Raw genomic sequence first — 26,947 nt, forward strand, 5'->3', positions numbered from 1 at the left:
GGAAGGCCGGTGGGGGGGGGGAGGGAGCCATGTCAGTATATTGCTACCAGTGGTTCTGAGCAGGGAGGTCAGCAAGTGCAAAGGCCCAGGGGCAGGAGCCTGCCTGGAATGTCTGAAGAGAGCAAGAGGCCGGTGTGACTGCAACAGAGCCAGCGAGGGGGATATTGGCACTCAACTCAGAGAAGCAACGAGCGGCATATTACGTGGGGCCCAGCACTCTGCCATAGAACATGGGACTGTCATGGCGAGTGACACAAGAAGCCATCAGTGGGCTCTGGGAAGAGCAGTGTCAGGACCGACATAGATTCTAAGACTTACTCTGGCTGCTGTGTTGAAAATAAATTGGTAGGGGCGCCTGGGGGGNAGACCTGACAGGAGGGAACTTGGAACTTTAAGAATCCAAGTGAGGGATGGTACCTGGGACCACTGGGTCAGTGGATGTGGGAAAGACCAGGGCTCATCTGCAGACACAGTGGGAGGCAAGGATGACACCTCAACTTAGGCCTGAGCAGGTTGAAGGCAGAGAAAAGAAAAACTGGGGGTGGCAGCTAGTCTGAGGGAGGGGTCAGAGACACACTCAGAGTTTCTGCACCCATCAGTCTCGTGGAGATGCCCGGGAGGCAGCTGTGGGGATGGGTCTAGAGCTCAGGATAAAGGCCGGGCTGGAGGTATGAGCACAGCGCTGTCCCATATGGCCGGCATTTAAAGTGAACGGACCAGATGAGGCGGCCAGGGATGGAGAGCACACTCAGAAGGTAAGGACCAGAAGAGGGAGAGCCAAGGAGGAGCCACAGGCAGCCAGGACACCAGGAGAGCTAAGCGGAACACGTGGATCAAGCAGGAGGGGGCGCACACTGTCCCATCCCGCCACAGCTTGCCCCTCAGCAGCGGGGACAGGCCTGCTGGGACAGGGACCCGGAGCAGGTGTGCAGACAAGTCCTCCGTGTTTTCTCCAAGGGCTGCTGAGAAGTACGGTGGCTGGAGGGTGACGGGAGAGGCTTCCTCGCCGACAGGAGGCGCAGCAGAGGCAAGGGGAGCTGGGCCACAGAGCACGGGCATGGCTCCAGCGTAAGGGGCTGGCTTCTGTCTGTTCGGTGTGGAGACAAACAGGACAGCAATACGGAGAGAAGCTGGCGAGAAATAGCCTGCAGTCTGCACAGACTCCCAGAGCGAAAGGAACCAGTGCTCACAGCGCAGTTCGGATTAGCTGGTTGCTGCCATGGGCCAGTCTACAGGGGGCCGCCACACCACGGCCCAGTCTACAGGGGCCGCTACCACAAAAACACCTGAGAACTAAGCCTATGCTGCTTATATTCAAAGCTGAGACTTTCTAGAAGAGCCTGGTACAACAGAGGTTCTGGAAATCTACCTATTTGAAAACACGAGTCCTATTTAGAAGTAATGCTGCTCAGAGACCAGGAACTAATCAATCTTCTAAGTCTTCCTGTTGCTTCAGAAGCACATTAGTAAGAGTATATCTGGGATTTGTTTTAAAATAATCTGGTGGGGGGAGGGGAAGGGAAAGGAACAGAAATTTAAATTGGCCACATGGTAAACAGGCTGGTGTGAGCTCACGAGATTTCTTCTACTTTCATATGTATCTGCAAACTTCCATTCTAAAAAGCAGGGGTGGGAGAAAAAGAATTAAAATTCCTGGAGAAGTTCACAGGGGGGAATTTCTGAGAGACTACCGAGATCAGAACTGCAGAGGCAACGATCTGGAAAAGCAGCCACTGGGGGTAAAATGCCACATCCCACAAGGCTTCCTCTAGCTTTCCCTTAGAATGTGGAGTCCCAAGTCTGGAGTCGAGAGCACCACTTCAAGAGGCACAATGGAGAGGCAGTGCCCCAGAGCCCTAGGGAGGCCTGGATGGAGGGCCCGTGGTGCAAGTCCCCATGGGTCCCCGCAAGGCTCACCTGGTACCTCTGACTCTGGATCCTGGGAAGAGACAGCACAACCATCTTCCAGGCAAACATCTCCTGGTACAGCTTGTACCTGCACTCTTCGATGGGCGGGTTCAGGTAGATGACCTGATTGGTTATTCTTAGCTCATGAACAACATTCTGTAAAAGAAAAATTTCATTTCTTACTCAAAAATCTATTCTAATAAAATGGCTTTTGTGCATTTGTGCCGCCAGGATCAGCATTCACAAGAAGGGTCATCATTTCTTGATTAAAAAGCTAATACCGAAGAGAGGCGCTGATGTACTAATAAATCACTGCACACCCCCGGGGCGTCTTCACTCGAATGGCACTGGGTATACATGTACGTGATTGTCACCAAATAATTCTCTCAAGTAAAATCAGGTGCTATGAAAGTTTAAATTCAAAACTGGGTAGAAATGTACAAATTACAGCTGAATTTTTTTTGTCATATAAAGCATTAGAATCATTGTATTTTTTTTATTATTATTATTTTTTTAATGTTTTATTTATTTCTAGGAGAGAGAGAGAGAGACAGCGTGAGCAAGGGAGGGTCAGAGAGAGAGGGAGTCACAGACTCTGAAACAGGTTCCAGGCTCTGAGCTGGCAGTCAGCACAGAGCCTGACGCGGGGCCCGAACCCACGAACCGCGAGATCATGACCTAAGCGAAAGTCGGACACTCAACCGACTAAGCCACCCAGGCGCCCCATAAAGCATTAGAATCATTTTAAAGGAATTTTCTTGATATGAAAGTTTTTCTCAAAGTGAAAAAAAATGGTTTTGATGCATAACATTTTCTCCCTCTGACTTATGAGCCTACTGAGTCTGAACCACGGGTCTGTTACTTTAACGGAAGTCAGGGTCTTCTGCAGCTCACGTGTGGGGTGCACGGCCCTCCCCAGAGGATAAGAAGCTAGAGGGTGGGCGCTGCTTAGGCGCCTCCTGGGTTCCCTGTACTGGACACATAATGGGTGCTCAATGTCACCTGCTTTAATGTACGTGGTGATCTCTGGACATAATGATCTGGGGACCTCAGAACTGTCACTGATGCAGTGACACAAGACTGGCATTAGCTGGCAGGCATGCGGCACGGACGTAGGTTTACAAGGGCAAGGTGAGTCCGTGTCCCCCACCAGTGCTGCTGTAAGCTGAGCAACATTCCCCAGCCCGTCTCCACTGCGTAACTGCTTTAGCTCAGCACACCCATTTGCTTTTCCGCATCTCTGTGTTTTAAAAAGTATGCTCTGGGAATCAATATGTGTAATATTCAAAACTGAAAACAGCTTTCAAGCATTAAGAGGAAAAAAAGGAGAAGATAACGTCTGGGTAGGAAAAAACGCAGCCAATTATTTCTCCCACATCAAAGCTTTCCCTTTAGTTCTTTTAAGACTTCTGTTCTGTGAGGTACTTTTATTGGTAAATAAACACAAACGTGATGAACTACCTAAAACAAACGCGTGGCTTGATGAACTAGCGTAAGGCAGACACTTTTGTAACGGAGGCCAGATTAGAGGGCAGGACCTACGGGCACAGCCGGAACACACGCACTTTCTAGACAGCTCACTGGGCTCCAGCTGGCCACTCCTTCACTCAATGGGAAATGGGTGGCTTGGGGAAAAGACTGCTGTCCAGCGTGGAGGCCACCGTGCTGGGGCACTCTTCCACGAGACCCTGAAAAGACTGCGTGAAAACTGTGACATTTTAGTGCCAGAGTCTGAATTTTCCTTGTACTGGGTTATACTCAGTTCTTGAAATGGTTTCTTGCATGTATGCTTGGAAAGTAGAGATTTTTTTCCAGTTTCCATTAAAAAAAATTTTTTTTGATGTTTACTTTTGATAAAGACAGAGCATGAGCCAGGGATGGGCAGAGAGAGAGAGAGACACACAGAATCTGAAGCAGGCTCCAGGCTCTGAGCTGTCAGCACAGAGCCTGATGTGGGGCCCAAACCCATGAACCGTGAGATCATGACCTGAGCCAAGTTGGATGCTTGACTGATTCTCCCAGGCGCCCCCAAAGTGTAGATTTTTTCTAAAATTTATTTCCCATTTAAAAAAAATATCTGTTTTTGAAATTACAGGGCACCTGGGTGACTCAGTCGGTTAGGCGTCCAACTTCGGCTCAGGTCATGATCTCACGGTTCATGGGTTTGGGCCCCACATCAGGCTCTGTGCTGACAGCTCAGAGCCTGGAGCCTGCTTTGGATTCTGTCTCCCTCTCTCTGACTCTACCCTGCTCATGCTGCCTCTCTCTCTCTCAGAAATGAATAAAACATTAAAAAAAAAAATTACTTTAGAATTACAGGAGAGTTGCAAAGAACGTATGAAGAGTTCTCATGCACTCTTTACCAGCTCTCTGTAATGGTAACATCTAACATGGTACAATTACCAAAACCAAGAAATTAACATCGATAAAACTAGTAACTCAAATCCTGACTTCAGTCAGGTCTCCCAGGACCCCACACATAGCTACTTGTCACATCTGCTCAGCCCCTTCCAACCTGTGACATCTGTGTCACCTTGTCTCTTTCATGACCCTGACCCTCTGGAAGGGTACTGGTGAGGTGTTACATAAGGGATGTCTGACCTTTTCATATGACTAAATGAGTCTGGGGTTGTGGGGACAAAGAGCACAGAGGGGAGGTGGCCTTGCTGCCTGACACATGCCTCCAGGGTAAAGAACGCACACAAGACAGCACTGGTGATGCTGACTTTGGTCACCCGCGTGAGGTGGTATCTGTTAGGTTTCCCACTGTAAAGTGGCTTTCTCATTGGTACTTTTCAAGGGGGAGAATCTTTGCTTTACGAGCCAATTGGATGCCATGGGAAATACTCACTTTAATCTTTGGCTCCCCTCCAGGCTTGTGACTGACTTGTGGGGCGTCGGTATCCATGTCGACTTCTGCTTTATCTTCAGCTTGTCCAAGAAGCACCTGGGTCCAAGCTCGCAGGCCAGCTTGCAGGCGAACGCCCAGTATTCTTTCAATCTACAGAGAAAGTAGTGTTGGAGAACAGTGTTCCTTCCGAAAGGCAGGTCGGCAAGCTCGTCAGACAGAAAGCTGATGCTCTGGGCGAGGATGACCATTGCTACCACATCCTTCATCTCAGCCCGTTGCCCCGCCCCCATCCCATCCCTCTCCCGGCCCCACAGAGCCCGACCTCCTCTGGGGGCTAACCCAACCACCCACCCACTTGTTGGGGACAAGGAGGTGGACACAAGCACAGCAGATGCAGTCATGGTCTCGCCGTCTGCTCAACGTACTAGAAAATTTATAAAACAAAAGTGTTTTCCTGGCAGCCTCAGAGATAAAACTAGCAACCTATACTCTGGAGAATAAATCATTTTCTCTTTCGTAAAACTGAGATATAACTGACATATAACATTCTATTAGCTTCAGACGAACAACATAACGTTGTCATGTTTATATATACAGCAGAGCAATCACCACAGTTAAGACTGGTTAGTATCTGTCACCACATACAGGTGACTGTTTTTTAACAGATAAAGAAAAAAGTCTTCTCCTGGATCGAGAACGAGAGAAGTAAATTTCCTACGAACAGGACACCTGTATGTTTTTGTGCAGTCTGTCTTGGGCCACAAAACCGTCCTGGGAATGCTGTAAGGGCGGCTGTGACAAAGCCCGAGACTTTCAGTAGATTCGGAAGAGTGGGCTTTGTTAACCTTCCCCGCTAGTGTTCCCTGTGTGGGCACGCGGCACCTCTGTGGGTCACAGGCTTTCTTTAAAATGAATGGATACCTAAGGGGCTTCAGCGCTGCCCACCCACCGCCGCCCACGGAGCAGCTCTGCCACGGAAATATCCTCCTTCCCAGGATTCGCCCCGGATGCTCCCTGCCGTGCAGCCATGAGAAGGCTGCATGCGGCAGTATGTCTCAAACACACGTGCACACGCACTTCCCCTCCCAACACACCCCTACGTGGGGGACCCCGTTCCTCTACGACGGGAATAAGAGGTGGTTACTGGCCATTTCCTTTCCTTTCTTCCTTTCTTTTTTTCAAGTAAGCTCTGGGCCCAACATGGTACCTGAACTCAAGACCCAGAGATCAAGAGTTGCACGTCCTACCGACTGAGCCAGCCGGGCGCCCCCGGGCGTCTCTTTTTAAACTGGGTGGCAGAGAGGAGCAGAATGTCAGAGAAGGAGGCTGGAGGGGAGGCCAGGGAAGACAACCTACGTTATTAGGTGGGCAGGGCAGGGCAGGGCAGGGCAGGCAGGCGCTGTCAGGTACTCAGAGCACCAAGAGAATCGCTGCACCTCACCGCCTCCGACTCGGAAGGCAGAGGGCACTGCTAGCACCACATGCTCGGCTCCGTCGTTACGCAAATGGGATTTCTGAAGAGGAAACTGGACCACTGCTGGTAATTTCTATGCAAAAATCCTTTTCAGTGACAGCTAATGAACTTACAAAATAGGGTCCACCCTTATATTGCTAGTAGAAAAATGAAAACCACTATAACACACCCATCCCTCACCTCCATGTCAAGCTTGTTGACCCAGATGGGCAAGTTGGAATAGGAGTGCAGGTTTAAGTCATCCACGGCTTTCTGGACCCTGTTCAAGATCTCTGAGAAAGTCCTGTGATCATACATGCAGGTCTCCAGGGAACGGACTTCCAGGTCGATTTTTTCTTCAATTATTAGCAGATCATCCACCTAAAGGAAGGCATATTTAACATTTAAAACACCCATTCTCTCTATTCCTTTATATTTACGTACACTATTCTCAATGAACAAACATTCAAGGCAAGGAAGTTCTTTCCATGATTAGCTAATCCTGTCTGTTGGTGTGAGAACACTGATACCCACTCCTGTGTTTTCACAGAGGGAAGGAAAATGTACGGAAACTATCAGCGTCTCGCCTTACTCACTCCTGCTCATGGGAAGGGTGACCTCTGATTGAGAAGTCTGCTCTGCTCAGTGCCTTCTCTGTCGCAAGCGCCAGCCTATGGGCCAGACAGCTTATCACTGCCCGGCTGTGCTACAATCTGGGAAGGAAGTGTAGGTCTGGGGGGTGGACTGACAGCAAGTGGCATGGCTGACATCTAGAGCCCCAATCTCCGTGTAGCTGTACCAGTAATAGAGCTCTCATTTCGCTTCATGAGACTTCTGCATCCTTCATCTCTCCATTGGTTTCTAAACTCAGTTACTTAATGGCCTTCCCAGAGCCCTGTCAAACAGCACAGCAAGTAAAAGGGGTTCCTCTCCCCTTCAGTTCACACGGCCCAATGCTACACCCGTCGGGAAGGTCTCCCGTGGGAAAACTACCACATTAACCGAGCAAGCTATTTCCACATTCAGTTTGTTCCCAGGACCCTGGGGAGGGGACCGCAGATCATAACACACCTTTTCTTGAAAGTTGAAGACGGTCTCCGCCAAGCGCTGCACGTAGGGGTCGAGCTTGTAGGATTCCCACACCAGCGCGATGCCCTCTGCGATCAGAGCCTGCACCTCCTTCTTCAAGCCGGCCACCAGAAGGGAAATGGTGTTGCGCTCCTCCACTTTCTCACAGGTACGTTCGTAGGTGCGGACACTCTCGATTAGTGAGATGGCAAATGGGTAGAGCTGGTTCGCCTGATGGGCCTTGTTCACAATTGCCAGCGGGACTCGGAAACCCAGCCACTTGAGATTTCGAACTTCCTTTGAAAGCGTGATGATCTCAGGAAGGAAGTTAACTTTCAGCTTAAGGACATTTCCAGTCCGGCCACGGACCCGCGTGCTTTCGATGGTGAAGATGCGCCCCGAGACGCCCAGGTTGCGCTGCTGCACCTTCCGGGCCCAGTCGTCGAAGATCTCCTGAGTGTTGAGCTTCATGCGGAAGCTGTCCCCATCCTGCTTCAGCTTCTGGCCCTCCACGTGGTTCTCCCAGCCCTTGCCCAGCACGTCCTCCACGCGCTTCATGTAGGCGCTCAGCTGGCGGTCGATCTGCTTGGCCCAGATGATGGAGCCCGACACCGGGGGCAGGTCGCGCACGTGGCTCATCTTGCACGCCTGACTCTGTGGGTACTGGACCTTGAACTTGTCGTGCAGAGACTCGATGTCGTCCTTCACGCGCTGGATGAGCTGGGTCTGGTACTCGCGGATGGCCCCGCGGATGTGTGGCCTGACGAACAGCGCGTTGAACCTGGAGAAAATCCTGAACATCTCATTAGCGTTCTTGGCTGTGCCAAGCTGATCCCTAAGGCGAGCGGTGATCCGGGTCTCCACCCTGTCAATTCGCTCGTCGTATCTCTTCATGGCGGCTTCCCAGGCTTCCGTGCCTTCCTTGGAGACGTCCAGCCCGTCCACCTCCTTGACGTTCTCGTATGCGAGGTTGACCTCCTCAATAGCATTCGCATCTGCGGCATCAAAGAGAACCTCCGCCACTTTCATGTCCTGAGGCTCGGGGACCTCTCCCTGATTCTGCTGTGCAACTGCCGTGACCTGAAAGAGGAGGACTCGTGACAGAAAGGCTGATAGCACGAAGACTGCCGCTCGGCTCTACACCCGGAGCACGTACCGCACGATGCAGCCAGTCTGCTCTGTAGGTTTTTAACTTTTAGCTAAATGTTTTAGAACCACAACTCAACAAGGCCATGAAAAATACCACAGAGTATATTCTAACTCTGCCCAAAACTATCTTCTGACAATGTAGTTTCAGTGCCTAAGAAGCTAAAATAACATGTCAACCTGGGTTTTCAGTACTTGCCTCTTTAATGTTTTGTCTACAATTAAAACTGCATTGGAAATCTCAGAGATTCACAGGAGTGCTACGTGCAAACTCAGCATCCAATGTAGTCTTCCTTTTTTACTGATTTATTTTTTTGGTAATGATTTTCCGTGTTTGTTTATCTGGGGGGAGGAGAGAGAGAGCAAGCAGGGAAGAGGCAGAGAGAGAGAGAGAGGACAGAGAGAGAATCCCAAGCAGGCTCTGTCCCTGCAGAGCCTGACACGACGCTTGATTTCATGTGAGATCATGACCTGAGCCGTGATCAAAAGTCAGACACTTAACTGACTGAGCCACCCAGGTGCCCCCTTCCTTTTGATTCTTAAAACTTTAATTATAATCCGTGAGTAAATACTGCAGCAGAGGGACAGATAAACGCTTCAGCAAGAGAGAAAAATCCCCCACTCCATTCCCTGAAGCCCCTAGAGAGGAGAACAGAGCGTGAACTTTAGTCAGGAGGTGTCAGGCTCCCGCACACATCTCCTGCCAACAACCCCACAGAATTATAAAGCCAGGCAAGGGTCTTCATCTGGGCCACAGATGTCTTGGATGAAATTCAGATGGTCTAGGAATTTGGGGGAAATTATCATCATTATTTTCATTAGCCCCTAACAAAAATTTAGCATTTCCTATAATTATGAATGCCCAAACAGTCACACACAGTCCCCTGAGGTTCTGTGGCTTTGTCACCAATAAAGTACCTCTTCATTATATGTGTACACATCTTTGTTTTTTAATTTTTAATATTTATTTATTTTTGAAAGAGAGAGTGCAAGCAAGGGAGGGGCAGAGAGAGAGGGAGACACAGAATCCAAAGCAGTCTCCAGGCTCTGAGCTGTCAGCATAGAGCCAGATGTGGGGCTCGAACTCACAAGCTGTGAGATCATGACCTGCACTGAGGTCAGACGCCCAGACTGAGCCCCCAAGTGCGCCTACATGTGTACCTATCTTGAGATCCTGCCTATGCTCATCACTTCAAAATTATGGTATTAAGACGGCCCCTCACTAGATCTTGCCGTTTTATATGTTCATGGAGAAGCACACAAATTACTAGATTTATTTTTTTAATTAATTTCGAATTTATTGGTAACTGTTCCTTTGTAAACCCATGCATTTTCTTTTCTGCATTTAAAAACGTTCTGAGTATTCCTGGTAATGGCGATATGAGGACAAACTTTCCCTACTGGCAGACAACAGGATACCCTATGTGGAAAACCCAAAAGATTCCACCAAAAAACTGCTAGAAATGATACATGAATTCAGCAAATTCACAGGATATAAAACCAACATACGAAAATTGGTTGCATTTCAAATCAAGAAATTGATCCTATTTATGACTGCATTGAAAACCATAAAATATCTAGGAATGAACCTAACCAAAGAGGTAAAAGATCTGTACAGTGAAAACTATAAAAAGCTTATGAAAGAAATTGAAGAAGGTACAAAGAAATGGCAAAACATTCCATGCTCATGGAACGGAAGAACAAATATTAAAATGTTGATACTACCCAAAGCAATCTACACATTCAATGCAATCCCTAACAAGATAATACTAGCATTCTTTACCAAGTTAGAACAAACAATCCTAAAATTTGTGTGGAAACAGAAAAGACCGTGAATAGCCAAAGCAATCCTGAAAAGAAAACCAAAGCTAGAGGCATCACCATTCTGGACTTCAAGCTGTATTGCAAAGCTGTAATCATCAGGACAGTATGGTACTGGCACAAAAACAGACACTCAGATCACTGGAACAGAACAGAGAACCCAGAAATGGACCCACAAATGTATGGCCAATCTTTGACAAAGCAGGAAAGAATATCCAATGGAAAAAAGACAGTCTCTTCAGCAAATGGCATTGGGAAAATTGGACAGTGACATGCAAAAGAATGAACCTGGACCACTTTCTTATGCCATACATGAAAATAAATTCAAAATGGATGAAGACCCAAATGTTAAAACATGAAGCCATCCAAATCCTAGAGAAGGAAACAGGCAACAACCTCTTTGACCTCAACTGCAGCAACTTCTTACTAGACATGTCTCTGGAGGCAAGGGGAACAAAAGCAAAAAATGACCTACTGGGACCTCAGCTAGATAAACAGCTTCTGCAAGACAAAGGAAACAACAAAACTAAAAGGCAAATGACAGAATGGGAGAAGATATTTGCAGATGACATATCACGTAAAGGGTTAATATCTAAAACCTGTAAAGAACTTACCAAACTCAACACCCAAAAAATAAACAATCCAATGAAGAAATGGGCAGAAGACATGAACAGACATTTTTCCAAAGAAGACGTCCAGATGGCCAACGGATATGAAAAGACACTCAACATCACTCAACATCAGGTAAATGCCATTCAAAACCACAATGAGATACCACCTCACACCAGTCAGTGTGGCTAAAATACCTCAGGAAACAACAGATGCTGGCGAGGATGCAGAGAAACGGGCACCGTCCTGCACTGCTGGTGGGAGTGTGCACTGGTGCAGCTGCTCTGGAAACAGTGTGGAGGGTCCTCAACAAACTAAAATTAGAGCTACTCCACTACTAGTATTGACACAAAGGATAAAAAAACGTTGATTTGAAGGGGCACATGCACCCCAATATTTATAGCAGTGCTATCAACAGTAACCAAATTATGGAAAGAGTCCAAATGTTTACTGACTGATGAATGAATAAAGATGTGGTATATATATACATGGAACATTACTCAGACATAAAAACATAATGATATCTTCCCATCTGCAACAATGGATGGAACTACAGTGTATTATGCTAAGCAAAAGAAGTCAGAGAAAAGTTAAATATTGTTAAGATTTCACTCATATGTGGAATTTCAGGAACAAAAACAGATGACCACAGGGGAAGGGAAGGAAAAATAAAGACAAAAACAGAGAGGGAGGCAAGCCATAAGAGACTCTTAAATACAGAGAACTGAAGATTGCTGGAACAGAAGTGGGCTAAATGGGCGATGGGTATTAAGGAGGGCACTTGTTGGGATGAGCACTGGGTGTTATATGTAACTGATGAATCACTAAATTCTATTCCCGAAATCATTATTACACTATATGTTAACGAACTTGAATTAAAACAAACAAACAACAACAAAAAACCCTAGGCTAGAAGGAATCAGCACTAGAAGCAAATCTCTCACATGTAAAATAAGGGGCTAACATTTAAAACCACCACACACAAGCATGCAAGCAGGCACACATCCATCAGGGAGCACTGAGCAAAAAGGTGCTGAGGATTCATTATTAATAATGTACCCAGGGGCACCTGGGTGGCTCGGTCGGTTGAGTGTCCTATTTTGGCTCAGGTCATGCATGATCTTGCAGTTTGTGAGTTCAAGCCCCATGTCGGGCTCTCTGCTGTCAGTGCAGAGCCTGCTTTGGATCCTCTGTCCCCCTTTCTGCCCCTCCCCCACTTATGCTCTCTCAAAAATAAATTTTAAAAAATTAAAAAAAAAAAAGAATGTTCATTAAAAAACAAATCACAAGGTACCCCAAAGAGTAGGCACTCCTACACAGTGAATAAAACTTCCTGGATGCCATGGTTTCCAGACTAGACCCCCCCACCAACATTGTACTACAAATATTTGTCAACTACAAGAAGGCTGAAAGAATTACAGACTGAGCACCCATAGGCACTGCCCTAGAGTCTACAACATTGACTATATATTGGCTTTGATGTGTACTGACCCACTTATCAATCCCCTGTCTATATACAGTTGACCTTTGAACAACACAGTTTGAACTGTGGATTCACTTACACACTGGTTTGTTGGTTTTTTAAAATAATTTTTTAAATGTTTGTTTATTTATTTTTTAAATTTATTTCTAGGAGAGAGAGAGAGAGACAGCGTGAGCAGGGGAGGGTCAGAGAGAGAGGNAGCTCACCCGACTGAGCCACCCAGGCGCCCCTACACGGGTTTTTTTCGATCCAGTACAGTATATGGATTTTCTTTGTTATGGCTTTCTTAATAACGTTTTTTCCTCTAGCATACTTTAAGAATACAATTTATGACATGTAACATAAAATATGTTAACCCTTTTTGTAGTCAATAAGGCTTCTAATGAAGAGTAGGCTATCAGTAGTTCATTGTTGTTTTTAAAGACTTAAGTTTTAAGTGATCTTTGCACCTAACATGGGGCTCGAACTCACAACTCCAAGATTAAGAGTCGTATACTCTACTGACTGAGCCCAGCCAGGCACTCCTACAGTTAACTTTTTTGGGAGTCAAAAGCTACACGTAGATTTTCGAGTACGCAGGGAGTCAGCACCCTTAACCCCCATGTTGTCCAAGGGTCAAGTGTGGATCAGTGCACCTTCTATTTCTGCACTGGATTTCTAAAAATTATTTTTTGTTTATTTTTGAGAGAAACAAAGTGTGAGTGGGGGAGGGGCAGAGAGAGAGATACACACAGAGAGTTCAAAGCAGGTTCCAGGCTCCGAGCTGTCAGCACAGAACCTGACACGGGGCTCAAACTTACGAACTGAGAGATCATGACCTGAGCTGAAATCAGACGCTTTACCAACTAAGCCACCCAGGTGTCCCATCTGGACTGGATTTTTTAAAGGAAGAAAATTGGTGAAGAAAAAAGAAAGGTGAATTGAGAAAGAAAAAAGCAAGTACAAAGAAAAGTAACCATTTAATTCTTTTAATAAATCTCAGGCATCGGAGGGCTCGGCCGAAGAGCGTGCGACTCCATCTCAGAGTTGTAAAAGTTTGAGCCCCATGTTGGGTGTAGAGATTAATTTAAAAATAAATTTTTAAAAATTTGAATAAATAAGTAAATCTCAGGCATATGCAATTATTATCCACATTTTGCAAATGAGCAATCTAGGAAAAGGGTTAAAAGATATGTCCAAGTCATACAGCGCGTTAAATGGTGGGATTAGGGTTTAAAACCCAGGAAGTCTGGCTCTCGAATCCACGCAATTTGCAGGGAGGGAAGAATGGACGGAGCAGTAAAGACGGGACGAACACACAGATTCCCTCCATCACACACAGGACAGCACAGGATGCGGACGGGACTAAAGAGGCACTTGGTGCAAAACCGAGGGAAGCAGCAGTTCATTAGCATCTGAGAAGAAGAAAGAGGGAGTTATATAAATATCCCACGGATGCAGTTTTAAAAGGTGACGCATACCTGCGGCCTCAGGACCCTGACAATGACAGCTCTCAGCTGCTCGTGCTGACGTCGAAATTTTCTCATCTGGTCGAGGCGAGCCTGAAGCTTCCTGTGGGCAGGGTTGATCCGCCACACCATCTTCAGGTTTTCTTCCCTTTTCCTTTTGACGATGTCTCTCAGCAGCACCTGAAGTTTCTCATATTCATCATCCCAGGTCTGAAAGACTTCAAAGCACGCGACCATAACCTAGGGTGTAATTTAAGAAAGGAGGCTTATTATTACAGCCATGTTTTCATCTCGGTGTCTGAGGCTGGTTTTCTGATCTATTAAAACTTACTTTTTCAAATTCCTCATAAGCAACATGCATCAATTTTCTGGTGCCCAACACTTTGAGTAACTGAGAACTTAAGTCCCTTGAAATCGCTTCCACCAGTCGCAGTGCCCTCTGAATGGGGTATTTTGTGTTCCGGATCTTCCTCAAATGTGTGAAAATCGCAACAAGAGCCTGCCTTATTTTGTCCAGCTCAGTGGCAGACAGCAGGTCATTCAGAGGGAAATCCTTCATCAGAGGGTTGTAGTCATTCACGGTTTCCAAAGCCTGTTTTAGACCTAGAGTAACAGAGAAACAGTTAACGGTTTGCATGTAAAGTAATATAAGCATAAGTCATGTTCTATGTCAATCACACCTTAATTTTAAAAAAGTAACACAACTAAGAGGCTACCGCTTATGCTTACAGCTTAATACTCGGTAAGGAAGCTGAAATACAGCCTCCAACGGGACAGTTTCATGTTGCAAAAGACTCAGTGACACCAAAACTTGCTTATATTTGAAAAAAAGGAACATGTTATTAACAGGATGATCCTCTGTCAATTAACGGATGGTCTTGTTGTTGCTTTTTTAATAATGTCAGTCAACTCACGCATATGCTAAAGGCTGTGGGTGATGGCCCCACAGATTTCTTGCTTTCGAATGTTCTATGAATTTTCTAAGCATAACATTAAGGTTAGAAAAACTACAGTGTTACCCTTAGGAACACTAAAATGAAAATGTTATACCCACAGCTCAAGTGAGGGGAGTGTGTTATGGACACAGAATCACCTGGGTCCTAGCCTATTTTCTGACTCCTCTAACATTAAGCTTAAAAAAAAAAAAGGGGAAGAAGTAAAAGTTTCAGAGGTATATCTAAATTTCAAGGCATAACTTTCAGCCTTACTGAATGCTCAGGTAACATGTGCAACGTGATCAAAGGAACTAGAAGATTTCTACCTTGAACTTCCTCTAGCACTTCAAATGTGGGCAGCACGCCTTTTCTTGGAGGGGAAGGCAAACACCGTGAGGAATACCGCAGCCCTTACTGCTTGCTCTAACATTCCCTGGTGGGGACAGCTGTAGAGAAATGCCCAAACATGCCTGGGCACTTGAGTGCCCACCGTGTGCTAACACAACATCACTCACACTGCTGTCCATTCAGAAAACTAAATTTATCTTGACCACTTCTCAGAACAGGGAGGAAGGCTGAGACCAGGGAAAAGGAGCAGGTAAAAGAGGAAGAGAAAGCACCAACCAGCTCTCCTTCCGCAGCCCTGTGGCCAAACAACTTCTGCTTAATGTCAACCATTTCCCTGCCTGGACTGTCAAAAGCACACTTGACTTTCTACTAAAAAAGTACTGCCTGCTCAAGCAGCCAAGTAACTGAGAAACAGGAGGGAAAGTCCCAAGGCTCTGTACGCAGCTCTAGAAACTGGCATATGTTCTCAAAACTCCTGAAGGGGCAGGAAGGTGTGTGGGGAAAATGATCTTCATTATCTAGAACCAGGGGAAAAGGAGACAAGACACAAGAGAGAAACAGGAAAGATGGTCCACCTACTGACTTTCACTGAAATTATCAGTATGATCTCACAAAAGCCAGTTCAATAACTTACTGATCACATTATTAGTTCCGCTTTTTACCTGTGTCAGTGTCAAAACTGACGGTGGCATGGAAACGCTTGCCATGTTTCAAGATATCCAGAGTGAGCAGGACTTCGGGGCTCTCTCGTTTCTCCTGTATGCGGTACAGCGCTCGCTCCAAGTTTAACCAGAAACTAATTTCCTGCAAGGCTGTTCCTGAGGCAGGGTCTCTATCAAGTTTGGTCACCTTTAAAGATAAATAACATTCAGGAGTATTCACGATTTAAATAAAAGCAGAAAGGTATCATTAATTAAACACATGCATTACAATTTAATTTTGGTATTTCAAGTAGATTTTCTTCCGTCAATTGTAAGTGGCTTAAATTTGAAAGCAAAGGTGTAAGACAGCCGAAATCAACACTCTCTCGGGGCTAATATTTAAATAACCCCACACTGTACCCCCTGACCGTCCACTTGAGCCGATGGCAGCCCTGGGCTGGGGCATTCCCAGGACAAAGGGGAGCATGGCTATCGTCATCAGAGACTTCACCTCATTGACAAAAACTCAGACCAGCTTCTGAGAGAGTCAAGAGCGAACGAAGCACTTTACAAAATACATTCAACACCATGCTTACTTTCTGAATTTCTCGGATCCAGCGGTTAACTCCAGATTGTAACTGATTGAGAAAAGTTGGGTCTTCAACCTTATCTCCAAAGTCTGTAACTTTTGGCTTTTCTCCACGTTCATAACACTGTTTTGCAACATTTGTAATAATGGGATGAATTGGCAGGCTGATCTCTGGAATTTCAATATTCTGCTGCAAGTGAAGGAGCCCCATTTCAAGTTCTGCAATCTTTTTTTCAACCGAGGGAGCCATTTTATCACCATCCCTAAAAAAGTTAACAAACACTTCACTGTTGGCCTCCAAAGAGATCCTATTATTTTAAGTCTGTCAAACACTGATAATACGCATCTTATTAAAGCAACAGATTTATGTCCTTTTGGTTCATTAGCTTTGCCCTCCCAGTTCCCGAATCTTACATTATCTTTCATGGTCTCTTGTGAACACTCAGGGAAATAGGACATTCAACCCAACAAAGCAAAGATGGTTTTTACCTGTCTGCCTTGCCAGACTCTCTGATATAGGACTTAAAGAAAGGAGCCACCGCATTGCTAATGAAAGAATGCAAGGTTTCATACGGTGAGTCTTCACTGAGTGTGAGGACCCGGAGCTGAGAAGACACCGGTTTGTCTGCATCAATTACCGGAGTGCGTTTAATGAACGCCAAGCTAAAAGAAAGCAAAAGAAGAAATTAGAACGAAGAGCCTCATTCCTAATTAGCTTCAGTAACTGTTGCCCTTTTTGTGTTGCACATAAATTAAAACTTCATTTGAATGTTTTAATTTAAAAATCACAGTAAAAGTAGGTTAAATTGTCACTTTTCTAATACCGAAATATGTCATTTATCTTTCTTTCCTCACTTATGTAAGAATAATTGAATCAAGATTCAGGCTTTGGCCATGACCATGAAACCAGGCAAAACTAATCTGGCTCATACGTATGGGTGGAGTTCCTAATCTTGGCCTCACTCAAATGAACTTCCGCAGCAACTGCAAGTTACAAGCCACAATATACTTCACTGATCTTATGCTAACTCGTACCGTTCGTTTACGGTACTAAGTCACACATCAGCTTGAATAAACAAATGGCACCCACAGGTTAAAGTGACAAACGGGCATTCCGGGCCCCGGCAGCCTGGCTTAAACCAGCTCTTCTAGCTTTACTCCTGTTACAGACCCTCTTCCTCACACCCAAGACAGAACTGAGAACAGACGTCCCGTCCTCTAAACACTGTGCGCCTCTGTGTCTTTGCTTACGAAATCTACATTCACCCGCTGAAATTCCAAGGAACCCTCAAAACTCAATTCCAGCATTACAACTCTTTGGGGTCTTCCCTAACTGGAATCACTCTCCAATCCCCTTGTTTCACGGCATTCTGCACTTCTAAGATGCTGTCAAGTAGTACGGTTAGTTGTGTATCTGCCAATCTTCCTCCCAAAGGACCACAAGCTTCTTGTGAACCAAGTTTTCTCTGTGTACCTACTGCCACAGCTTACACATAACAGATGCTCAAAGGTAGTTGAATTAATAGTTCAAAAAATTAGTATTTGAATTTTCTGTTCCCAGGCCAGTACTTTATACATAGCACTTTATAATATTCTAAAACGTCACTGAAGCTTTCTGCTGTGACACACTGAGAAGGAAGAAGTCATAACAGCATCCCTGCAAACAAAGTACAAACCTACATCCAATCACCGCTGGTTTGTACTTATCAAGTAGATGAATGCCCTGAAAGGCATAGTTAGATCCTGGATCAAGGGAGAGTTACTGAAGGGTCATCGCTGACACAATCTGAATACACACAGCACATCAAGAGTACTATTGTATCAGTACTTAGTGAATTTAAAAACTGTGCGGAGGCTATGAGTGTCCTTGTTCTTAGGACATACACTGAAGTATTTAGGGATAAAGGGTCAAGTTGTCTATAACTAACTCTCAAATGGTTCAGGAAAAAAAATGATAATACAAATGGGATGATGTTAACAATTGATATCTGATATCAACTATACATAATTCATGCAACTCTTGTAGGTTTGAAATTACTATAAATAAAAAGGTTTAAAAAGCAAATACAGTATAAATTAACCATTTACATGTTTTAATTTGGATATGTATATTGGAGTGTATATTGGCACCACTTTTCTAGAAGATGGGAAAAATCTGGTTACATGCATTAAGGATTTAATTGACACATTGCACCTGAACCAGTAATGCTTTCTTTCTTTATACTAAAAAGAATCAGACCTCTACCTAAGAATCTTTTCTAGGTTTTTACTAGTTATTTAGAAGAATGAAAATGCACATCAAATCTGAGAATCGTTATATATATTAAATACATTATGGCTCAAAACGAAAATGGATACCATGACATAGCAATTAAAATAAAAATACAGAATTTATATTGACTTGGAAATCCTCTGAATTTCAATATATGAAATCAAAGATACTGATTTAAAGAGCAGAAATCTTGAGTGTTTTAATGTCTTCATCTAAGTCGGTAAAGATCTACATTCAAGTCTCATAAGCTTATAATACAACAGTGTTTCCCCTCTACTCACCTATTGGACTTAACTCCGTAATGAATGTCTATGTTGATATTATAGGAAATGAATTCTTTTTCTTCTTCTCCTTCATCACCAACATCCTCTACAAATCATAATAAATATCATGTCAATTCAAGCCAACATTACCAATTTTAATTTATCAAAAGCTGAGAGAATGAGTAGCCTCCCCTACTACAACCTGATAATTAAACGCCCACGTGACGTGGCTCTCCCTAGTTTCCCTTCCTGCCCATTTTTTTCTGAATCCTGACCCGGGCACTTTGCTGTGCGATCCTGGGCAAGGCAGCGAACGCCTCCATGCTGCCTCTACGTGGGAGGCGTGGGAGGCGGCAGAGCGGGCCTGGCCCTGGGAAGACAGCCCACCGCCCCTCCCCTCCCGGCAGCCTCAGCCCTGCACTCCCAACACAGAAGGCACTTTCCCCTCTTCTCCCCTCCCGCACTCCGCTCACTGCCCCAAGCTCGCTAGCTCGCTACTACGCGGCGGGTGGGCGGGTGGCGGCGGGCGCTTTACCAAATACCCTAGGTACGTCACACACCTAACCCTTGGCCTTGTCGTGACTATTATGACCCACGCTTTCCACGTACGAAAGTGAAGTGAATTGCCCTCAGGCACCTGTCTGGAGAATTGAGAAGTTTGGGATTCCAAACTGGGGGTCCTGCCCAGGCCCTCATTGAGCTGCCGCCGCCGCCACCCCCCACCCCGCCCCAGGCCAAACACCCGTCTAGAAAANCGTGACTATTATGACCCACGCTTTCCACGTACGAAAGTGAAGTGAATTGCCCTCAGGCACCTGTCTGGAGAATTGAGAAGTTTGGGATTCCAAACCGGGGGTCCTGCCCAGGCCCTCATTGAGCTGCCGCCACCCCCCACCCCGCCCCAGGCCAAACACCCGTCTAGAAAACCATTATGAAGGAACATCTGCAGGGTCACCAAGAGGCATTCACCCAGCCCCCGCTCTGCTTGGACACCACTTTTTAGAGACTGCTTCGGGGCTGATGTGCCAACACATCTCCGTCCCCTACTGTGAGCTCTTGTGGGTAGGGCTGTGCTGGGCTGCGGGCGGCAAACACTATGCACAGTAGTCATTTTATTTATTTATTTAAATTTATGTATTTATTTTTGAGGGGGGGGCAGGGGAGGAGTGCAGAGAGAGAGAGAGAGAGAGAGAGAGAGAAAGAATTTCAAGCAGTCTCCATGCTGTCAGTGCGGCCTCCGACGAGGGGCTCAATCCCATGAACCATGAGATCATGACCTGAGCCGACATCAGAAGTCGATGTTCAAATGACTGATCCCCTAGGAGGCTCACTGTGCAACAAGGCCATTTTGAAAACGCTTACTGGATGGGGCGCCTGTGTGGCTCAGTCGGTTGAGTGTCCAACTTTGGCTCAGGTCATCATCTCATGGTTCGGGAGCTGAAGTCCCACATCGCCTGGGGTTGCTGCTGTCAGCGCAGAGCCCACTTCAGATCCTCTGTAACCCTCCTCTCTATGCCCCTATGCCCCTCCCCTGTTCTAGCACTCTCTCTCAAAAAGAAATACAAACAAACAAACATACAAACTTACTGGAATTCAAGCTTACTGCAATAGTAAGATAGCTCAAGATGTGAACAAAACGTGTAAATAATTTAAAAGCCATAACTGAAAAGCTAAAATTTGTGGGGCGCCTGGGTGGCTCAGTTGGTTAAGCGTCCGACTTCGGCTCATTGGAGCCCTGCGTCGGGCTCTGTGCTGACAATAAATAAATAGTCTTAAAAAGAAAATTAAAATTTGTAAGAATTGGAAATAATACAAACCTCTAGATGTAGTACTAATGCACTAGTTGCCTAAATGCTCCAGGTGAATGAGTGATCTTGCCAGTGATACGGAATCGCATTGGCAAATGCCGATGACAGGGGACGTATGGAATAGCTGCCCTATTCCACAGTATATGTGGTTTCACCTTTACTTTTAAGTCATAATGTAACAGCAAAGGCAGCAGAGTTAGCTAAGTGATCTTAGAAAAGGCATTTTTCTTCCTCTGGGTTTCAAATTCAAAATGTAAAATGGCAGAATGGGGTGGGGGCTGTGTGAAGGGGATTAAGAGTACAGTTATTATAAACACTGAGTAACGTACAGAATTGCTGAATCACTATATTGTACACCCGAAACCAGTGTAGCACTGTATGTTAACGATACTGGAATTGAAGCGTAGAACAATAAAAAATAAATGCAATGGGCAGCAGATCTGGGCTGCGGGCAGGGGGTACTAGGAGGTCTATACAGGTTCTTTAGCACCAAAAACTGAAAATCGGGGTATACAGGTTCTGAGCAAAAACTGTTTACCTCATTAGCTTTCAGCTGAAACAAACACAAAGTTTATACTAGAAGATAAAAAATATTTGTATATCTGTCAAGAAAATAATACTTTCAAAATATTGTTTTTTAGTATAATTTTAGGAAGGGAGAGGAGGAAGCAAAATAGTCTAGCATGCCACATAATTCCTAGCTGTTTTTTAAATATGACTAACTTAGGGGTAAAAAAAAAGAAACTAAACAAATCCATCAGGTTTTTAAACTACCAAAATATGGATATACCACAAGCCAGGATAGATCCTACTGCCCGAAGCCAATCACACATATGACTGCCATCTCTAAAGAACAAACACATGAAACAGGGCAGAAGGAAATACTCTCAAACTAAAACAGTCGTCAGGGTGGTAGGATTATGAAATATTTCCTTTCTCAATTTTCTGAGCGCTGTTCTAGGATTTATATAAAATACGTATCATCAGAACAGCATTCGAACAAGATCTAGAAAATAAAAAGAACATTCTATAATGATCAAAGGAAATTACTGACATAACTAAGCCTGTAACTTTGAATAATTTCTCCCTCTGACACGAGATTCACATCTATACGAAATAAAATCACACAGAAAACGTGCCAACGGGATGCAGCGTCTGGTCGCTCTGCCCGCACTTCCTACACTTCCTAATGCAGACCAGGTTACAGGAGCTGCCGGGCCCCACGCCAGGCGATGAGTCACTCGGCAACTCGCGCACGCCCCTGCCGGGAACGCCCAGCCCCCAGCCCCCACCAGGACCACTGCAATGCGGCAGATCCCGCCAGAGCTCAAGGGCCGACCAAAGCCCCGTCCTCACACAAGGGCATCCGATAGGTGCTCTCTAGTCCCCTCTGCTGCTCTGTTAAAACCCTAACTTCTTTGATGATGATAATTTACGGAAATTATAGAAGACATTTTGGATTCATTTTTTAAGGCTTACTCTCCATAGAGATCAAATGTCTGACTCTTAGTAGAAAGAACTTATGTCATTAAGCTCTTTGTTTTATGAACTGCCATCAAAATTATTGCATCTTCCAAATAATAAGAGTTTGACACTCTACTTCTGCAGAAACAGTTTTTAAAATTGTTCAGACGAGGAGAGAAAGATCATTGATAGTAATTCTTAGTAACAAAGACGCTATTAATCCTGCTATATTTAGAAGCTTACATTCAAACACAATCTGCATGTTTTAGCAGGCAATACTGCTTTCAGTAAACTCTGAATCCATTTCCTAATGCCGCGAAAGTTACTGGTTAATACACGATGGCCCAATGCTGTACTGCCTGTTAATACATTCCAAGAATCAAAATGCCAGTACGGACAGTGTTGAGCTGCCTCAGGAGTTCCTTTGCTACAAGCCATATTAATACACATTTAGTGGCCTGTGGACGTGTCTTTGGTTAACTTCTGAGCTCTAGAGATGTGTAAAACGTCAATTAGCACTAATCTGTGTATATTTCTATGGAAAGACTAGTGTAATGCACTTAAAACTGAGAGTGATTTGTATCATTATGTTGTGAATTAGGTGAGCATTATGCCTCGTTTAATGAATACAGAAAGATGTGCATTCAATTATCTCCTCTCCTAGGGAGACCGGGCATGTTTTCACAAAGTCTGGTATATGCGCAAAGGAAAGAAGCACAGCAAACCAGTAAACGAGCAGGGGAGGCCGCCCCACTCCCTGCCCCACGGTCATTCCCTCGGTCTCCCCACCACAGGGCAAGTCTGTCCCCATCCAGCAGAGGCGGCCAGGTGTTTTCTTTGGCTCACACAAACTACCAAATTACCTGTGACATCTTCCTGGCTCTCCTTATCTTTCATCTTCTCGTCCTCTTAAAATCCAAAACACACTAACACACGATGTGGACTGATCGCTATCGTATGTTCTCCCCTTTTCTCTCACATGCTTGCTTTCGCTCCCCCTTTCCCACGGCTGATGCTTTCTCCTGTCACCTCAACGTCCGTCACTCCTTTGTCCTCCTTCTCAGGGGCTGTGACTTCTTTGTCACAACCACTCCGTGCTCCGGGGGAAGGCCCAGGGCGTGGTGAGAAAGTCTGAGTTTTCTCTTGAACCTGAAGGCTTCCATTCATAACACACCTTTAGAAAGGTAAAGGGAGGGGCGCCGGGACGGCTCAGTGGGCTAAGCGTCCTGAGTCCTGGCTCAGGTCATGATCTCACGGTTTCTGAGTTCAAGTCTTGCATCAGCCTCTGTGCTGACAGTGCGGAGTCTGCTTGGGATTCTCGCGCTCTCTCCCTCTCTGCCCCACCCTTGCATGCTCTCTTTGTCCCTTTCAAAATAAAATAAAAACGAATAAACAAAAACTGAAATGTGAACGGAGAGGTGAATCCCACATAACACTCTACAACACTGGCAAACAGACTTTCCCTCCATCTTTACTTCATAAGAAGACGTGACGACGGTGTGTCCCTGTGCTACACAGGAATGTCACTTCCCATGCTACCCTGCAGACTGGTTTGTCCTACAGTGGTGCACACCCCCAGTGCGACAGCATAGGGCAGCAGGGGCCCAGGCTGAGGGACAGACAGTGTGGTGTCACAGAAAATCCTTTCTGTTGCTTTCTTAGCCATTTTACCAGCCATTTGGAGGAATAAGCAAAGGCCAGAAATGAATACGTATTAGTCATCATTTCTTCATGTTAGAGAAATTAAGTCCACAGAAAAATAATTTTTAAAATCCACAAAAACATTCCCCATGAAACCTTCCACGCTGCCGTAGCTCTAAGAAGTTGAGTTCTGTAAAAAGTTGTAGCTTTCTTTCACATTCTAGTCCCTAGCCAGCTCTGCACAAATGAAGATGTAAAAAGAAAAACCCTAAATTATGTCTTTTAGGAAAAACTAGAACCCCAACCTTAGGAGCAGTGACTAAAGGCAGCCACTATTTTCAGTCTTAAAGACAAAGTTCCGAGGCTAAGACACCTGAGTGTAAACAAAATCCAAAACCCACAGCCCCTGATCCCAGCCGGGTCACGAACAGGCGGAGCCCAAGGACAATCGTGGAGCCACCCGCGTCACCTGCTGCAAGCTGGAGTGCCTCTCACCTGCTCCCACCTTTACCTCCCAACCAAAGCCGCACTTCAGGTAAAAGCTGCTACCGAACACCGCTAAACTGGTAACATGCCTATTAAGTAAAGAGCACCTTTCTGGCTGTAATTTTACAAGAATGCTATGAAGGAAACAATTTTCTACAGACCAGGAATTACAAACAAGAGATTTCTGGTTCTCAAATCAGGGTTTATAACTTGATATTCCCCTTCCCATCAACTCTCCAACCCTTTTGTATCAAAATAAACTGTTAAATTCACAACTTTTATTCTATACTTTTAAGGAATACTGTACTTTAACAGAGAAGTTTATAGCTGGCTAGGGTAGTTAAAAAATAGATATCTCCATATAAAAATGCTTCTGGGGCGCCTGGGAGGCTGTCAGTTAAGCATCCAACTTCGGCTCCGGTCATGATCTCACAGTTTGTGAGTTGGGCCCTGCACCAGGCTCCTCACTGACAGTTTGGAACCTGCCTGGGATTCTTCCCCCTCCCCCTCCCCCTGCCCCTCCCCCACTCACGCATGCATTCTTTCTCTCAAAATAAAAAAACAAAAACTAAAAATGAAATAAAAATAAAAACATCTATATTAAATTACAAGTGTTTGGAAAATTCCTTCGGGGAGGGGGGTAAAATAAAAGCAATTTCCCTTGATCACTAAATTAGGACTTCATTCTTGTTGATAGCCTTTACTCAGTTTAAACAATTAGATTTGTTTTCCACACTATAAAGCAAACCTCCTGTTTCACTGCAACTAACTACTGGATGCTCACATTTGATTAAATGCCCAAAGCTGATGCTAACTCAAAAATCACCCGGAAGACAGCCCTCCGTATCAAGTGACCCAGGTCGGTACTGATGTCTAAATTTTAAATTATGCTAGATTCCAGTTTAGTCAGGATGCTAATAAGACTGATGGGACCATATAGTCTTTCTTTAAAAATTTTTTAAGTGAAAAATAAATTAGAGAGATAGGCTGAATTACTAAAAATACTTTTTCATTTTTATAAATACAGTAATGAGGTAGGATTTCAGTTTTAGACACCCTCATTCCTTAGTCAACGTTCAAAAGTGCAAGTCATTATGGAGCCAAGATTTGGATGCTTGGACATTTGCTTTGCTGAAATAAGAAAATACTCCATCAAGAAAACAGATGATCTGCACTAGAAAGCATACGACACAAATAGGGCTTTTTCCCAATAATTTTAGCGAAGTTCAGTTCTAACGTTTGAGAAAAGCCAATTACTGATGAGCAATCTAGAAGCAAAAACTATTTTTTTCCATAAAAAGAAACTGAGACCCAAGATAGAAATCAACAATTTTAATACATACTGTGCAATGACAATGTGATCGAGAATTAGCCAAGGTCAAGCTACTCAAAATATAGTCATTTAACACAAATTAAGATATAGTTTAATAAGAATAATGTATATTCATTGAAAAATGGCCAGAAAGAGATTCCAAAATGCTGACAGTGGCTATATCTGGGTCAAAGGATTCCGGGTGATTTTTACTTCATCTGTACAGTTTAAATTTTCTATCATGACTAAATAAATATACGCTTCCTGAAAAAGAGGAGGTGGATGAAAACATTTTTTAACACTAGTGGTTCCCAGGCTGGAAACATTAACCCCAAACAAAGCAGAAAACCCTAAACAGCATTAATACTCTAAAAATACGTCTGAAGGGCTCCTTTGCTTTGAACACTCCATGTGAATCTAAGAAAAATATTCTTTCACACACACTCTGACCCTCCCACCCTCCCAAGGAAGCAGTTGCTACAATGAAGCCTCTCCTGAGTGAGCAGAACAGCCTCTGGAAGAAACAAACTATCAGAAATAAACATAAGCTAGTGGGGGTGGGAACAGGTAGTAAGTTCTGTTCTTGACAGACCCATCCCTTTCTTGGGACAATACAGAGCTGGTGGGCAAACACTGTCACACGATGGCCCATCCCTTGGTACCAAGGTTAAAATGTACTTGGAACCCCCTCCCCCAACGGGCACCACACCCATACTGTGCTGTCAAATATGCTGCCACCCACCATCAGGTGGTCCTGGAGGGTCCCGGCACTGTCCCTGAGGACAAGCTCAGTTCTCAAGAACTGCTTCCGGAAGGCCACTATTTGAGGAGGCTGCTGCAATGTGCAAGCCTTTTGTCCCCTGTCTCCAAGTGAGTCTCTCTTTTTAAAAAAATCTGCAAACGACTCAAATATCACAGGGTCATCATTAAGGGCCATCCAAGTATTACACGAACACGGGGGTGTGATCGGACAGACCCAGCAGCGTCCTGGCCACCGAGACGCCGAGTCTAGTCCAGGGAGCAGGAGTCAGCTGGTGGCTTTGGGCGCGTCACGTCACCGGAGCCTGTTTCCTCGCGTGTGAAATGGGGCAATACACCCAGGCGGCGGGGACGCCGTGAGGACCGAGGCAGCCCCGGGAGCGCGCGTCCACCCGGNCCTCTCCCCGGGCGGCGCCCGGCTCCGCGGGTCTGCCCCGGACACATCCCTCCCGAGGCCGGCCTGGCGCGGCCACAAATCGAAACCGAAAAGCTCATGTGACATTGGAGGCCGGGATGCGGCCTCCGCCCGCGCTCAGCCCGGGAGACGCTGTCTCCACCCAACTCGGCCATCTTGAGGCCCGAGCAGACAAAGCGATCCCATTGTCTTGGGTGACGGCGAGACGAGGGGCACCCTCGTCGTTC

At 45.3% G+C, this 26,947-nt stretch overlaps 1 protein-coding gene across 1 annotated transcript in view; it reads right to left on the bottom strand.

The window, feature by feature from the left end:
* DYNC1H1 (dynein cytoplasmic 1 heavy chain 1) overlaps positions 1 to 26,947 on the bottom strand; it is a 66,146-nt gene that overhangs the window by 37,622 nt on the left and 1,577 nt on the right. Inside the window, exons 3-12 of the mRNA XM_077776543.1 lie at positions 18,854 to 18,941; positions 16,790 to 16,963; positions 16,308 to 16,563; positions 15,733 to 15,919; positions 14,119 to 14,390; positions 13,800 to 14,027; positions 7,284 to 8,360; positions 6,414 to 6,593; positions 4,760 to 4,909; positions 1,918 to 2,064 (exon numbers count right to left, since the gene is read on the bottom strand). Of these exons, the coding sequence (XP_077632669.1) occupies positions 1,918 to 2,064; positions 4,760 to 4,909; positions 6,414 to 6,593; positions 7,284 to 8,360; positions 13,800 to 14,027; positions 14,119 to 14,390; positions 15,733 to 15,919; positions 16,308 to 16,563; positions 16,790 to 16,963; positions 18,854 to 18,941 (2,759 nt within the window). The remainder of the gene's footprint in view (positions 1 to 1,917; positions 2,065 to 4,759; positions 4,910 to 6,413; positions 6,594 to 7,283; positions 8,361 to 13,799; positions 14,028 to 14,118; positions 14,391 to 15,732; positions 15,920 to 16,307; positions 16,564 to 16,789; positions 16,964 to 18,853; positions 18,942 to 26,947) is intronic.

The sequence above is a fragment of the Crocuta crocuta genome, unplaced genomic scaffold (assembly GCF_008692635.1).
Source record: "Crocuta crocuta isolate KB4526 unplaced genomic scaffold, BGI_CrCroc_1.0 scaffold8, whole genome shotgun sequence".
NCBI lineage: Eukaryota > Metazoa > Chordata > Mammalia > Carnivora > Hyaenidae > Crocuta > Crocuta crocuta.